This window comes from Malania oleifera, chromosome 4 (genome assembly GCF_029873635.1).
Source record: "Malania oleifera isolate guangnan ecotype guangnan chromosome 4, ASM2987363v1, whole genome shotgun sequence".
In the NCBI taxonomy this organism is placed as follows: domain Eukaryota; kingdom Viridiplantae; phylum Streptophyta; class Magnoliopsida; order Santalales; family Ximeniaceae; genus Malania; species Malania oleifera.
The window spans coordinates 91132056-91145834 of NC_080420.1; the positions used below are offsets into that span (position 1 = coordinate 91132056).

General features: G+C 36.5%; 1 protein-coding gene across 4 annotated transcripts in view; it reads right to left on the minus strand.

Moving 5' to 3' along the window:
- Positions 1–7673: 7673 nt before the first annotated feature.
- The window catches only part of LOC131154577 (protein LUTEIN DEFICIENT 5, chloroplastic), a 31139-nt gene continuing 25033 nt past the window's right edge, over positions 7674–13779 (minus strand). For all 4 annotated transcript variants that reach the window (XM_058107433.1, XM_058107432.1, XM_058107434.1 and 1 more), the window contains exons 13-16: positions 10147–10278; positions 8628–8688; positions 8381–8446; positions 7674–8051 (exon numbers count right to left, since the gene is read on the minus strand). In XM_058107433.1, coding sequence (XP_057963416.1) covers positions 7860–8051; positions 8381–8446; positions 8628–8688; positions 10147–10278 — 451 coding nt within the window. In that variant the 3' untranslated portion in view covers positions 7674–7859. The remainder of the gene's footprint in view (positions 8052–8380; positions 8447–8627; positions 8689–10146; positions 10279–13779) is intronic.

Below are 13779 nucleotides of genomic sequence, written 5' to 3' on the forward strand. Positions count from 1 at the left end.
GTCCGATCTGTTGGCCTTGACCAGGCCTAAAGTGGTTGACCCTCCTTGAACCGGTTCTGTCTTTAACCAATTTGGGTCTCTAGAACCGGTCTTAGACCGATTCTGGTCTTTGTTCCTTTTTATTTTATTATTTTTAATGGTATAAAAACTCACAAAAAATCATAAAAATCTTAAAAAGTTCATAAAATTAAAAAAATTGTAAAAATATTTTTGGGACTTGATTTTCATTATTTTTGCTTTAATTGTTTTTTGTTATTTCAAAATTCGAGAAAAATGTGGAAAAAATTCAGAAAAATAGAGAAAAATCAAGAAAAGTATTTTGACTTGGAAATCATTTTTGGCACTCTATTCTATCCCAAATAAATTCCAAAACCTCCTAAAATATTTTTTTCATACTTAAAGAAAACCCCTAAACTTCAAAAATCCCGAGAGCTATTTTCATAACCTATTTTCTTGATTTTCCGTTTCCGGTGATTTAAAAGGGAGGCATGAGCTCTTCGAAGTACGATATACCCTGGTTATGAGGGAATACTTATATAGTATTTATATTGTGTATTTCTTTACAATTTTTGAAAGGGAATAGTTTTAAAGGCTTATTAAATTAATTTTGGGATAGTTTTTGATTAATTAGGTACCGTTCATTAGAACGGGTGGGTAGGGGTGCTGATACCTTCATTTCGCATAACCGAACTCTAGACCGGAAACCAGATTCTCCCTTACTTGGTTAGTGATCTAACCACACCCCAAAAGTACTTCTTTTTTTTTTACGTCCCAACTCATTTCCGACTGATTCACCCTTACTAGGTGGTGACAATGGTGCGTTCTGTTGGCACCTTTTAGGGTAATCCATATGTGGTGATCAAGTGTTCTAACCAGCCTTTTGGTTTGGCTAGTGCCATGTGTTCAAAAGGGTTCAAAACATGACATTCACTTTTGACTCCCCACGTACACCTACGGGGGAAGACCGCGAGAACCTTCTTTAGCAGTGGCGAGTTGGTGGGCTTTATCCGAGAAAATATTCCGCGTTCGCGAGATGAAGGGGGAGTGGTGGGGGCGGGGCATTTAGGTGCGGTGATCGCCCTTGTATGTGGTATGATCAGGATGACGCCGCGGTCGGACGAGTTCAGGGGAACGCTGGGACAATGTTTGTGGAGTGTTTGCAGAGGTTTTACCTCCCAGGGGGGGGCTCGCTTCGTGGGGAGGAGGAGGGAGACCAACATGGTTCGCATTTCTGGGATCTTGAGTCCCAGGCTCCCCTGATCCGCGAGAATATAATATGTACCCTTGTCTCTCCTATTATACCATGGTGGGCCACTCGCGCGTGACACCCCTTCACGTTGTTTAACGCGTAGCGATCACTACTAGGTGGTGACACTGGAGATGGTAGGCAGGGGGGGCATCCGGTTGAGGGGCGGGGAAAGGGCCGCTGCACCTTTTAGGGGACACCTTACTTGGGGTAGTGATCAAGTGTTCTAACCACACCCCCAAAAGGTTAAATTACCTTCTTTTTTTTTTACCTCTTGTCCCAACTCATTTCTGGGAACATCGCGAGAATATATATATACCATGGTGGGCCACGTGTCACCTACTAGGTGGTGACACATGGTGCGTTCCTGTTTGCACCTTTTAGGTGACATCACCTAGAGATGTGGCATGATCTTAGTTGTTCGCATTGTGTTTTCTGTGGATGACTAGATTGCTGTCATGTCAACAATCTAGGCCTTTTGGTTTGGGCTAGTGGCAGTTTGTCATGTGTCTACTAACATGGAAGGTGACTTCAACATGACATCACTTTGCCACGTGTCAATTCACTGGGTGCCATTTGTCACCCTTGGATGAGTGACATGTGGCAAGATCAAGCGACTTCTCGCTTGTTCCTTTGAACTAGGTTAAACCGATTTGACCCAGGCCAACTCGAGACTCGTTGACCTAGTGAGGATTGTAATAGAATCACTTTGACCTTACTCAATAGTGATTCTATTAGACTCCTTGAGTTAAGTGCACACCTTACATGAATAGCTTGTAGCTTGCATGCCTTAAATAATGATTGCATATGCTATTGAAATGAACTTCCATAATAAATCTTCCTCTAAACTTGGGGGTTATGTTTTCGCATGCCCTCAAGAAATTGAAGGTGAAAGGGGTTTTATCTATTGCAAGGAATCCCAATATTTAAAGTTCGGGTAAAAGAAACCCCTTAACTTGGAATAAACTTAATAAGCAATTAATCCTCATAGAGATCACTATGGGTTTTGTCTCTGCACGCCTTCGGGAATCCTGAGGTGAGGGTAGCTTTTGCCTTTCATAGGACTGGCCAATATACTATGTACTGGTAATTGAAATAAAAATGAAGAATATGAGTTTTTATTGGTTAAGTTCGAAGGTGATCCAAGGCTAATCAGGCACTGTCTATTGGACGGGTCTAAAGGGGTGTTAATATCTTCTTTTCACATAATCATACTTCTAAATTCGACCTGATAATGCAAACTATTGACTATCAGTTTTCTTGGACCTTGGAATAGTTTAAAGACCAATGAACTAGTAGTATATTAAATATGTGTTCTAATATCACCTTAAGTTAAAATAGGTCAGAGGCAACTCCATTGGACTACATTTTGACCCATTTCTCACCACATGCATTACCCTTTCATATAATCTCGAGTTTGCTATTCGCTCAAGGCGATTTGGAGATTCGACCCCTCGTATCTCGAGACTCCACCCCTCTTGGACGTTGCAACAAACATATATGACTCACCCACTTTGACGTCCTCATCTTGACAACTTTTACTTTTTGGATATGTTGTTTCTTAGTTGTCAATATTTTCATTCATATAGCATAGTTGGTCTTACAGTCATTCTACACAACTTTCTTTTTAATTTTAAGGATATTATACAATCACATAGCGCACCTAATGTATTTCTACATATTACCAAACCTGCTTTAATTTTATGTATTACATCTTTTTCAGTTTCTCCTTCAACTTGCATAATAGATCCAAGGTATCAAAATCTATTAGTGTCATTGATTTCTTGACCATCAAGTTTAATCTTTTCTCCACTATTCCTCCTACTATATATGACTAAAAACTACATTTCATATGTTTTTTCTTATTTCTACTTATTCTAAAACGTAAAATTTTTAAAACTTCTCTCCATAATTTTAACTTAAATTCTTTTCCATCCCTAGTTTCATTAATCAAGACAATATCATATGCAAACAATATATTCTGTAGAATCTCACTTTGAATATTCTTTGTAAGTTCATCCACTACTAAGGCAAAAATAGTAGGACTCAAAATAGATCCTTGATGTAGACTTATTGTAAGAAGAATTCCCTAGCTTCTCCACATGTAGTTCCATCGTACATATCCTTAATGACATCAATATACGTACCAAATACGCCTTTTGTTTCTAAAACCCACTATATAAATCACCTAAGTATCCTATTATATGCTTTCTCTAAATCAATAAAAACTACATGCAAGTTCCGCTTATTTCCTTTAAATTTTCCATTAATTTTCTTAAAAGATATATATTTTCTGTAGTAGGTCTCCCATGCGTAAAATCAAATTGATTTTCTTAGATCCTCATATCTAACTTTAATATTTGTTCAACTACCCTTTCCCATAGTTTCATTGTATGACTCGTACGTTTAATTTCACAATAGTTATTTTAATTTTGAATATGTTCATTAATTTTATGTGTTTAGGTATTAAAATGTTTTTCCTCCATTAATCTATAATTTTCTTAGTTTTTATAATTGTGTTAAATAAATTCGTTAATTCTATTATCACAAAGGCATTTCCAAATTCAATTGCGATGTTATCCAGTCCTATATATACATTAATTCTAATTTTGTGAATAAATCTCATATTTTTTTAATACAAACTTAACTTCATTAATTCTAATTTTGTGAATAAATCTCATATTTTTAGAATTTTCCTCATTTTTCAATTCAAAATTTAATCTTTTTGCTTGGTTTTCATTATAGCTTAATAAAGTAACTATAGCATACTCTAAAGAATGTTTGGCTCTACACCATATCCTATTTTCCAATCACCATCTTTGATCATTTTCTCTTTAAATTAATTTTATCGTATTTTCTCCCTTCATGTTCCACCACCTAGTTTTCTTGCCCTAATTTATATTATCCTTTCTCTTTCATTTTTTAATACAGATATCTAACACTAAAACTTTATGTTGTGTAGTTAAGCTTTCACTTGAGATAACTTTGCAGTCTTTACATGGTAAATGATCTACTCTTTTAGATAAGAAAACAATCTTTGAACCTTTTTTTTTTTTAGTTTTGAGGATTATTAAATGTTCTTCTCTCTTCTTAAAAAAAGTATTCATTGTAATAGGATAATATGACATGGTAAAATCTAAGATCATATCTCTAGACTCTTTCTTATCTCCATATCCATGTCCCCATGTATCCTCTCATAATCTTTATTATCCTTTCCAATGTGCCCATTCAAATAAACTCTTATGAATATTTTGTCAATCCTTGATATCCCTTATAGTATATCTTCCCAAATTGTCTCTTAAGGTTTTCTGCTAATCCTATTTGAGGAATTTTAGTACTAATGGCATTTATTATCTTGTGGATTCAAACTATCTTGGTCTTTATGATTTTATTCCCTACTCTTTTGACATCCACAACACTATCTTTTAGCTCTATCTACAATGATTCCTATTCAATTCTTATGCTTTTCTTTTCCAGTATACCAAAATTTGAACCCTAATTTGTCAATTTATCTAATTTTCCTCCATGCCCACTTAGTTTTTCAAAGGCAAATTACGTTAGTTTTTCTTCTAATGATTATGTCCACTATCTCCATGCTTTTACCTGTAAATGGTCCTCCTATGTATTCCAAGTCACTAACCTAATCCTAACCTTCTAAACAAACTTCTTTACCCGCCCACGTTTAGAATAATGCAGAAACCATCACATATTTGATACCATACCCAGGCATTGATACAACACCTCACTTCAAGACGATGACCTAGCCCATTCTTGCCCATTATTCACTATACCCGAGTGGTATAAGTGCAACATATTACTCATAGGGGACGACCCAAAGATAATCAGTAAGGATTCATATGTTAGAGATTTGACAAGTTTTACCTAACTATCAAGAAGCCTAAACCTAAATTATAGAACAAGAAGTAGCTCATCTCCCATCCAATACCCCTTCCCACTCTTCCCTTCTATACTGATCGTTGACGGGATGTCCCCTAGGAACGGTATATCTAATTTATTGATATGAAGTATGAAACAAGTGAGTTTGATTAAAAATTCTATTATGCAAATTTGATAGGATTTTTGGGATTACATTGATTTCTAAAGGATGATTTCTTTCCCCCTATCAAAATTATTGTCATAAGATTGTTAATCATACGATCTAAACAAAATTTAAGAATGGTTATTAAGGGAGGTTTAAGGGTTGGATCAATTAGGGTTGGAGAATCAAGACGAATTAGTAGTTACTGGGTGTTGGCATTGGTCGCATGTCTGATTTTGACCTGGAATCCGAACCTAATAGCCAAAATTTTGGTATTCTTATTATATATCACTTGAAAGATAACTGGGTCTAGTTTCTAGGCCCCAGGCAGCACCTTAATCCAATTCTTCTGGACTGAGTTATGCCCAAATATTTGAGCAATACACAAGCTTTCTAACAGCCACGTCCATTGCCCAGTGGTAATGCCAATCTTTCTTTTAAAATTTTGTACTATGATTCACAGATAATATATGGTTGGAAAGATGGTTAAGCCTAGTTTCTAATGCAACAAATGGACTTTAATTCCAAGGTTTCTAGGAGTTATAGTTGTTCTACCTAAGAATGAGCAGTTTGGTGCATTTCTACCTAAACCTTAGAACGAATTCTAATTTTATGCAACACTCTTGTTTAGGTTTCTAAACTTGTTTATTGAACGTTTTTGCTTGTTTGGAGTTAACGCTATTATATTTGATTTGAAAACGAGAATAATTGATTGCTATTCAACATGTTTACACAATGACAAATTTTTTTTCTGTATAAATGTTTCAATAACGAATTTCTTTATGAAACTTGTGGTGAATGATACTTATTTTTTTTTTATATTAAAAATAGGGTAAGTCCATGGAATAAATCTTTACGTTCATATATGCTCAAGCTATTTGAACTATTTTATGAGAATGTTTAATATTTTTTAGAATTCTATTGGATTTTTGAATAAAAGAAAAAAGGCAGGAAAGAAGATTGTGATTGTATCCGCATATGCTTGGTAAGAAGCAGAATAATCTTCTCCTTTGAGAATAATCAAAAATGAAAAATATTTTAATTAAATATCTCATGTGCAAAATTGTTGAAGTAGTTCAACCCATTGTTGTTTATGAAATGCATATTTAAAAATTTTACTTGGTTTGGGCATTTGTGTATACTTTGTTTTTACGACTGTCAAATGGTTATGAATGAACTAATGGTCTCTAATGAATGGAATAATCAAACTAGTTCTAAGAATCGTACCAACGGGTATAACGTTGGTGCCCGAATCATGAAATTATTGCTACAACTTACGTCCCGAGCATAAAGTGACAACAGTATGATTTTTATTTGTGAAGAACTAAGAATGATTATAAAAGAATAAAATAAATGTGTAGAAGTTTGATCTATAAATTGCTTACGGTATACTCTTCAAGTTAGGAATTTGTTTGCTTACTTACTAAACGTTAGGATTCATGGTTTTAATGAGCATGACTAGCATTTATGGTATATGAAACTGTACTTAGATCTTGAAGTGTTTGACGTTGTGTTTGTGAAGTAATTGTAGCTTATCTCCTTCTTCTCTCTATATATGTTTAAGGTAATGAAAGGAACGTGCAATGCTGCGTCTCAAGATGCAGATACTTGCAACTATATTGGAAGTTCTTGTTTTATATTAGCTGCTTTGGGTTCTTGTTAGATTGATTTCGGATGATAAAATTTATTTTTGACGTTGATAACTTGTGTTTAATGTCTTTGAAGTATAGTACCTTATTAGATTTTCTTTTCAGGAATGATAAGACTAAGGCATGGTATTTTGATTGAAGTAGAGACTATTATTAATGAAGATATGGAGAATTGTTAGTCATGCGTGATGGGTTCACACTATTTTCCACTTTAAAACAAACTCTATTTTCTACCTTCTAATCTTAAAAAGCAAAAAAAAAAAAACCATAATTTATATAATTCTTTAAAAAAGAATTGAAAACACAACTAAAGAGCCTTAGAAGTCGGTATGCCCTAAGCATGGAACTACCTTCTGTTAAAATCACTGTTTGTAAAACATCTCTAGAGAAGTACAAAAATAATTACATGATTAATACAGTTGTTTTGTTTATTATGCATTATGCATGCTGATTACCATATATAAAAACATGCAAAAGTTGTAGTTTATAGAGCATTAGGAAGTAAAACCTGAATCATAATTACAATAAGCAAAGTTGCTTTTTCTTTTATTTTATGACTTTTCATGTTCTTGCAAGTTAAGAGATTCATCTAAACACAAGGACTGTGTCTTTGACACGGTTTTCTCCATCCATGGCATGATCCTTACCCTTCTCAAGCGAATGCCATTGTCAGTTTCAGTAGAAAAACCAACATCCCTTGACGACTTCAATTTTGAAAGTTCACTTCCTAAGCAAGGTATTGGCAATAATTTCTTTCATTGCTAAATAAAATCATGTTTTTTACAACTGGATCACCTGACAGCATAATCTACAAATTGAGGAAGGCTATCATATTCAGGAATAGATATCCCACAGTGATTGTTTATATACTTCCCAATATAGGCAAACCTGATGGCGTTTCCGGAATGGGGCAAGGCAACGAGTGCTAGGAATGAGCAGAAGAAACTTCAGAATCTTCACTTTTCTGAACAAGTAGCAGATTCTCTTCAACACTAACCGAGGCATCTGCCTTTATCGGCATCTCTAATCTGGGAATTATGGGAGGGATTGTCCTTCGCGTAACTGTCATCTTCAACCCTTCAGTTGTGTGAATTGTTGCTCCTGTAGTCATCACAACCTGCATTTACATTGTTTCCTTGTTAGATTTTGCACTTCATGTTCCTCTCCCTTCCTAAATTTGAGTCAAAAGTTGGATGAGGTGCGGTTCATTAGCCAGAAAAAAAATATACATTGAGAATTATCAGAATTTGAGAGTTTATTTGGCTAGCAAGCAATTCGACTCCATACAAGGCCCACTCATGTCTAATTCGGAGCTTTCAGTTGCTAGAATTTATGTTTCCACCAGTGACTAAAGTTTGAGTTTTATTCATCAAACTTTCAAGTCATTGTGTTTCACTAGGTTGGGATAGCTAATGGTTGACACAAGTATGGAAAATGTTGACTTACTGGAGGTGCTCCAACTGCCATTTGGAAGTCAAATCGACGAACAAGCATTGCAAGTGCTACTGCAGTCTGCCAATCAGCAAGATAAAAGTTGTAATTCAAAGAACACATCGTTTCATGAGAAGCAAACAGGTTGTTTACTGACACATTTCTATCTAATAAATAATATAAATGTTTACATCCTTAATGTCAGTTACCTAATTAGTATAGATATTTACAGCAACTAATATTAGATGATACACATAATTACCTCAAATGAAGCAAACATGTCCCCCACACATTTCCTTGGTCCTCCACCAAAGGGCAGGTAACTAAACAGTGAATGTTAATAAATCATCAATGTATAGCAACTTAAACATCAGATATGACATTGAACATGTATATTTAACACAGTTAAGAGAGGGAAAACTTAACAATGACATTGATTTTAACTAATAAAAAAAAAAAACAGTATCTCAAAAATAATTTACTTCAAAATTGATTACAGAGAACCAGAAAATAAATAGTGCTCCCATATGATACTAGTAACAAAGACATTATTGTGTGAAATGACAGAAAAAACCAATTCCATCGCTCTGATGTTTAACAGAAAAATGTAAAGTGCTTAATCCCAAGGTGCATAACAATATTAACCTGGAAAGGAATTATGATCCCCCGTTTAAAATATATATATTTGTTTTGGGTGTGGGGAGGGGGGGGGGGAGAGTGAGAAGAGGTGGAGGTGGTTGCCGAGGAGAGGAGGGAGCTAAACTGATGAAATATGTGAAAGATGCAACAGAAAAAATAAAAAAAGGTGTCTATTAAGCAGTTGGATAACATGAATAACATTTTACCCTCTCCTCTCCTGCTTTCCCCAACTCTAATTTGGTAGCTCCGACTTCCAACTCCGACTTCCAAGGCTAATCAACTAAGTCTTTCCTTTTTGTGATGTGGTACAGAGTAGGTTACTGTTTGCAATTACTGTTTATGGTACTTCCCACCCTGCTGCTCAAATTGCTGTTCATTGATGCTATTCAGTCACTTGTCCTTCTCTTATCCATCTACAGTAGTTGATTCTTAGGTCAGGATTTTTATCCATTTAGAGAGTCATTTTGGGCTCCCTTGTTGCTTCTTGGTTTTGTTGCATACATCTAGTGTGTTAGACGCATCATGTGGCTATGAGCCCAGGACACACTCTTGATATAAAACTGATCAAATATGTGAAAGTTGCAAGAGAAAAAAATCAATAAGATGTCTATTAAGCAGTTGGACAACATGAGTATTATTTCACCCTCTCCTCTCCTCCAGATGCTTCTTTCCCCAACTCTAATTTGGTAGTTCCAAGGCTAATCAACTTTAGTCTTTCCCTTTTGGATGCCAGAGCAGGTCACTGTTTGCGATTATTGTTTATAGTGCTACTCATCACTGTTCTTTAATAGTCTCTTTTTCCTTCTCTTACCTATATACACTAACTGATCCTTAAGACAGAATTGTTTTCTGGTTTGGGAGTCATTTAGGGGTCCCTTGTTCCTTGGTTTGTTGTGTGCATCTAGTGCGTTGGATGCATCATGGAGCCATGGGGCTGGGACACACTGCTGATATGAAGGCAGTCATTCAGCAAGACTTGTATAAATACAACCACCTTTTCTAGTAATGACAAATTTTCAAGCCATTAAAGAAAATTCAACAGGAAAACACTTATTTGAATTCTCAGATGATCATCTCTTAAAAGGAAACCAGAAATTCAAGAACACAAAAATAATGAAAAAGGAAAACATACAAATATATACCTGAAATTTTGGTTGGTTTCATTAGGGTTGGGACCATCTAAAGGCCATCTTTCCGGGTTAAACTTATCTGCGTCATCCCAGTGATTTGGGCAGCGATGCAGGTTCCAAACAGAAATAAAGATATCTTCACCCCTATCAATTAAAACAAAAAAAAAGAAGAAGGCAAATTTGAATATTCGTGTAGATTACCAGTACCCTTTCTCAGAATATTATAATATCAGAAAGAAAAGCTTATATTTCGACCAAAAATAACATCCACATGAAGGCTGATACATAGCATCACAAGCCAGATGTGTCTGCTTTGAAAAGAATTAAGTAAATTCCATTTAAGAAGCTATGAAGCATGATACAGATATCAGACCTGATGAAAGGGACTACACAAACCAACAGATAGAACCAACAGCACAAACGTCAGAAAAATAGGAGAAGAAAGCTTCATTTTTCGGCTGAACATATATTTGGCAAATACTGAAGCTAGAATTCAGTAGGTAGCCATATACTTCACTTGATGCCTATCAGTGCCCAACCTATCAAAGCTCCCAATGTTGGAATGCATGGGCATGGAACGCTTGTTAAATTTTTAAATTTTTACTTCTTCAACCCAATGCCGAGATTAAGCATCTACACAACATAATGTCCATTAAGGAAATTGTTTTTGCAAAAATTTGCCTTCTCCTCTAAATGAATTGGACCACATGGAATTTGTAGGCACACAATATGAACCAATTGTCAATGATCTTATGTTTGCACCCTACCCTTGCAAGAGGTCTGCTAGTGCATGTGCCCAGGATAGGTTGTGGATATATGTGGAAGGTTCTCCTTGCCAATCCTAATCCTAGGGCGTTCTAGAGGGTCTTGGCTTGGTAGGCTTGATTCAGGGTTTGTTAAGCAAATGCCAGAATCCCTTGGCCTTCTCTTAGACTGCTCAAGCGTACATATCCCCTTCTCTCATTTTTCTTCTCTCTTACCCTGACCATGCATCACCACTCCAAGTCTCCAAGCCTTTTCTTAGTCTGCTCAATTGTACATGTACCTTTTCTCCTTTTTCTTCCCTCACTCTGACCATGTATCACCACTCCATCCACATCATAATCCTTTCACCTACTGCAATTCACCTTTAAGCTTCCTAGGCATTGCCTAGTTCTCCTCTGGGTTTTTTTTTAAACTCTTATTAGTTGTGTGCAATGTGGCCTCTCCTCACCTTTCAAGAACCTGTTATACATTTTGGCAACTCCACATGGGGGAATGTGATCACCCAAAAAATTCCAACAGTCATCCCCACAAAAACACCAAAAATAAGAGGGGCCTTAGGTGATCACCATACTGAGCACTCAAGACTTTGATACCTGCATGGACCATATTAAGCGGATGTTTGAATCTTCCCAAAAGAAGGTGCTCAAAGCCCTCCAAGAGAACACCAAAACACTCCCAAATTGTGGTCACCATCAGTTAACTCCTAGTATGCCTCTGCTGCTATCCATCTCCAAAATACTGTTGGCTCCACTAGCTCCTGCCAAATGAGACTAATGGTGATGCTCCCACTCACAGAACTTCTACAGCACAAGGTAGTCATGCCACTCCACCCTAGGGAGATCCCTCCAATTTCAATCGACATCAAATGCTCAAATACCATCTCCCAGAGAAGTTATCCTAAGCTATCCTTACCGCATTCACTGCACTCATCTACCATCTATTAGTCGAAGTTAGGGTATGTATGCCTCACACTGCCACTAAACTTTATTCCCCCACCTTTGACTCCTGCAACTACCAACTTAACATTTTATGTCACTAAGGAAGGATGGTAACATTCGTGAAAATGTAGGAGAAATTCCTCCTCACAAGATTGGGTTTCAGGTTCCCTTACATTTCTTAAGTTGTTTCTAAGCCATATCACAAAGACTGAGAGTTCGAAATTTGGACTCTTCAATGGAAAGACTGGTAATGCAAAGGAACACATGATGAAGACATCAGAAACAAAAAAGTAAGTATATGGCTTGGATGACATCCTTAAAGTCAAAATATTTCCCAAATTGTTGATGGAGAAGGTGCTAATGGTTATTTTAGTCATTTTGATTTATTAGTGTGTTAGTGTTCTACTAATAAGTGAGAGCTAGTAAGGGTATTATGGTCATTGGTATGTACTTGACATAGATTATAAGTAGAGGGAGAGACCTATCATTGTGATTAGAACCACTTCCATCCCTCCCTGTCTTTGGGATGTTGACAATCGTGGTTTGTGCACCATTTTTATCACCTCCTACTTCTAGGATGACGACTTTTGTGGTCTTGTCTTTGTTAGACTTCCATAACTCCAGCCTTTTAGACATCAACCATTTCGTCTCCGCATAATTCCTGTCACTATTCACTTTTCAAATGTCAACCATTAAAGTCTCCACATCATTGCTGCCAATCCCCACTTTTGGTATGTCAACTGCCATGGTATTGGCAACATTTCCTTCAAGATCGACCCTATATTGTAGGATGGATCTTGAAATATATGTAAGATCTCCCACCAACACGTAAATATATGAATTTCACTGAATATAGCTTCCAACAAAATTCTATACCAATTGAACTGGAAGGTCTCTTAAAACAACAAGGAGCTAGTTCAACTATTCAATTAACTAATGTGGAGCATGTTTATGATCTTCAAACCACTTTCTTCACTCCCTTCTTCTAGGATGTCAATCGTTGTGGTCTTTGGCTCCACTTTCGGGACATCAAATATGGTCACTTATGTCGCTCCTCACCTTCGGGGCATCAACTGTGACAGTTTCTTCAATATTTGTCACTTCCCTTCTAATGTGTGGTCTCTAAGCTACTTTTGTCACTCCCCATCTTCCAAAGGGTGACCATCATGGTCACTATGCCACATACATTAGTCTCACCTTTGGGACATCGATGATAGTGATCATCCATCATCCCCACGTCTAGATAATTGACCATTGTGATCACCACACCATTATTGTTGCATCTATTCCACCCTTCCGCTCCCTTGGAATATCTTCCACTTTTTCCATTATCAATATGTATACCACTTTCATCCCGTCCTTGGATTTCGTTGATTCCGTATCCAACCCGCAGTTCATGCGCAAGTTTGTTTGTAGAGTGCACAAAGAATCCTTACACATAAGGAAAACCCCCACTAGGGAACTAACCAAGACATAGGGCTTTCTTCTCCCAAATTCTCATAGCAACCTTTAAACAATTTTTATTTGGCTATCTCATCATTTTTATTGCTTCGCTTTAAAATATACATACAAACATTTGAAACTTCTATTTGACTTTTTTATTTTCTTATCAATCCTCTTTTAAACATGATCCTCTTTTAAACCATCTCAACATGTTTAAAAGCAAAACACATTGTTTAAGGAGTCATCCACAAACATATGGCACACAATGCGTGCATAGGAGGCCCATAAGTCAGGGAATCCTTGCACATTGGGAGCCCCCCACATGTTGGGGTGGCCACTATGTACCATGCATCCCTCAAAAGCTAGAAAGCTCCATGCTAATTGCAAAGCCCTCGTGTGCTTGGGAGTCCCTTTCGCATTGCAAAGATCTCACATACTAGGGAGCTCCCCAAGCCATGCAAAGACCCTGCACATTATGAAGCCCCCATGCAATGCATAG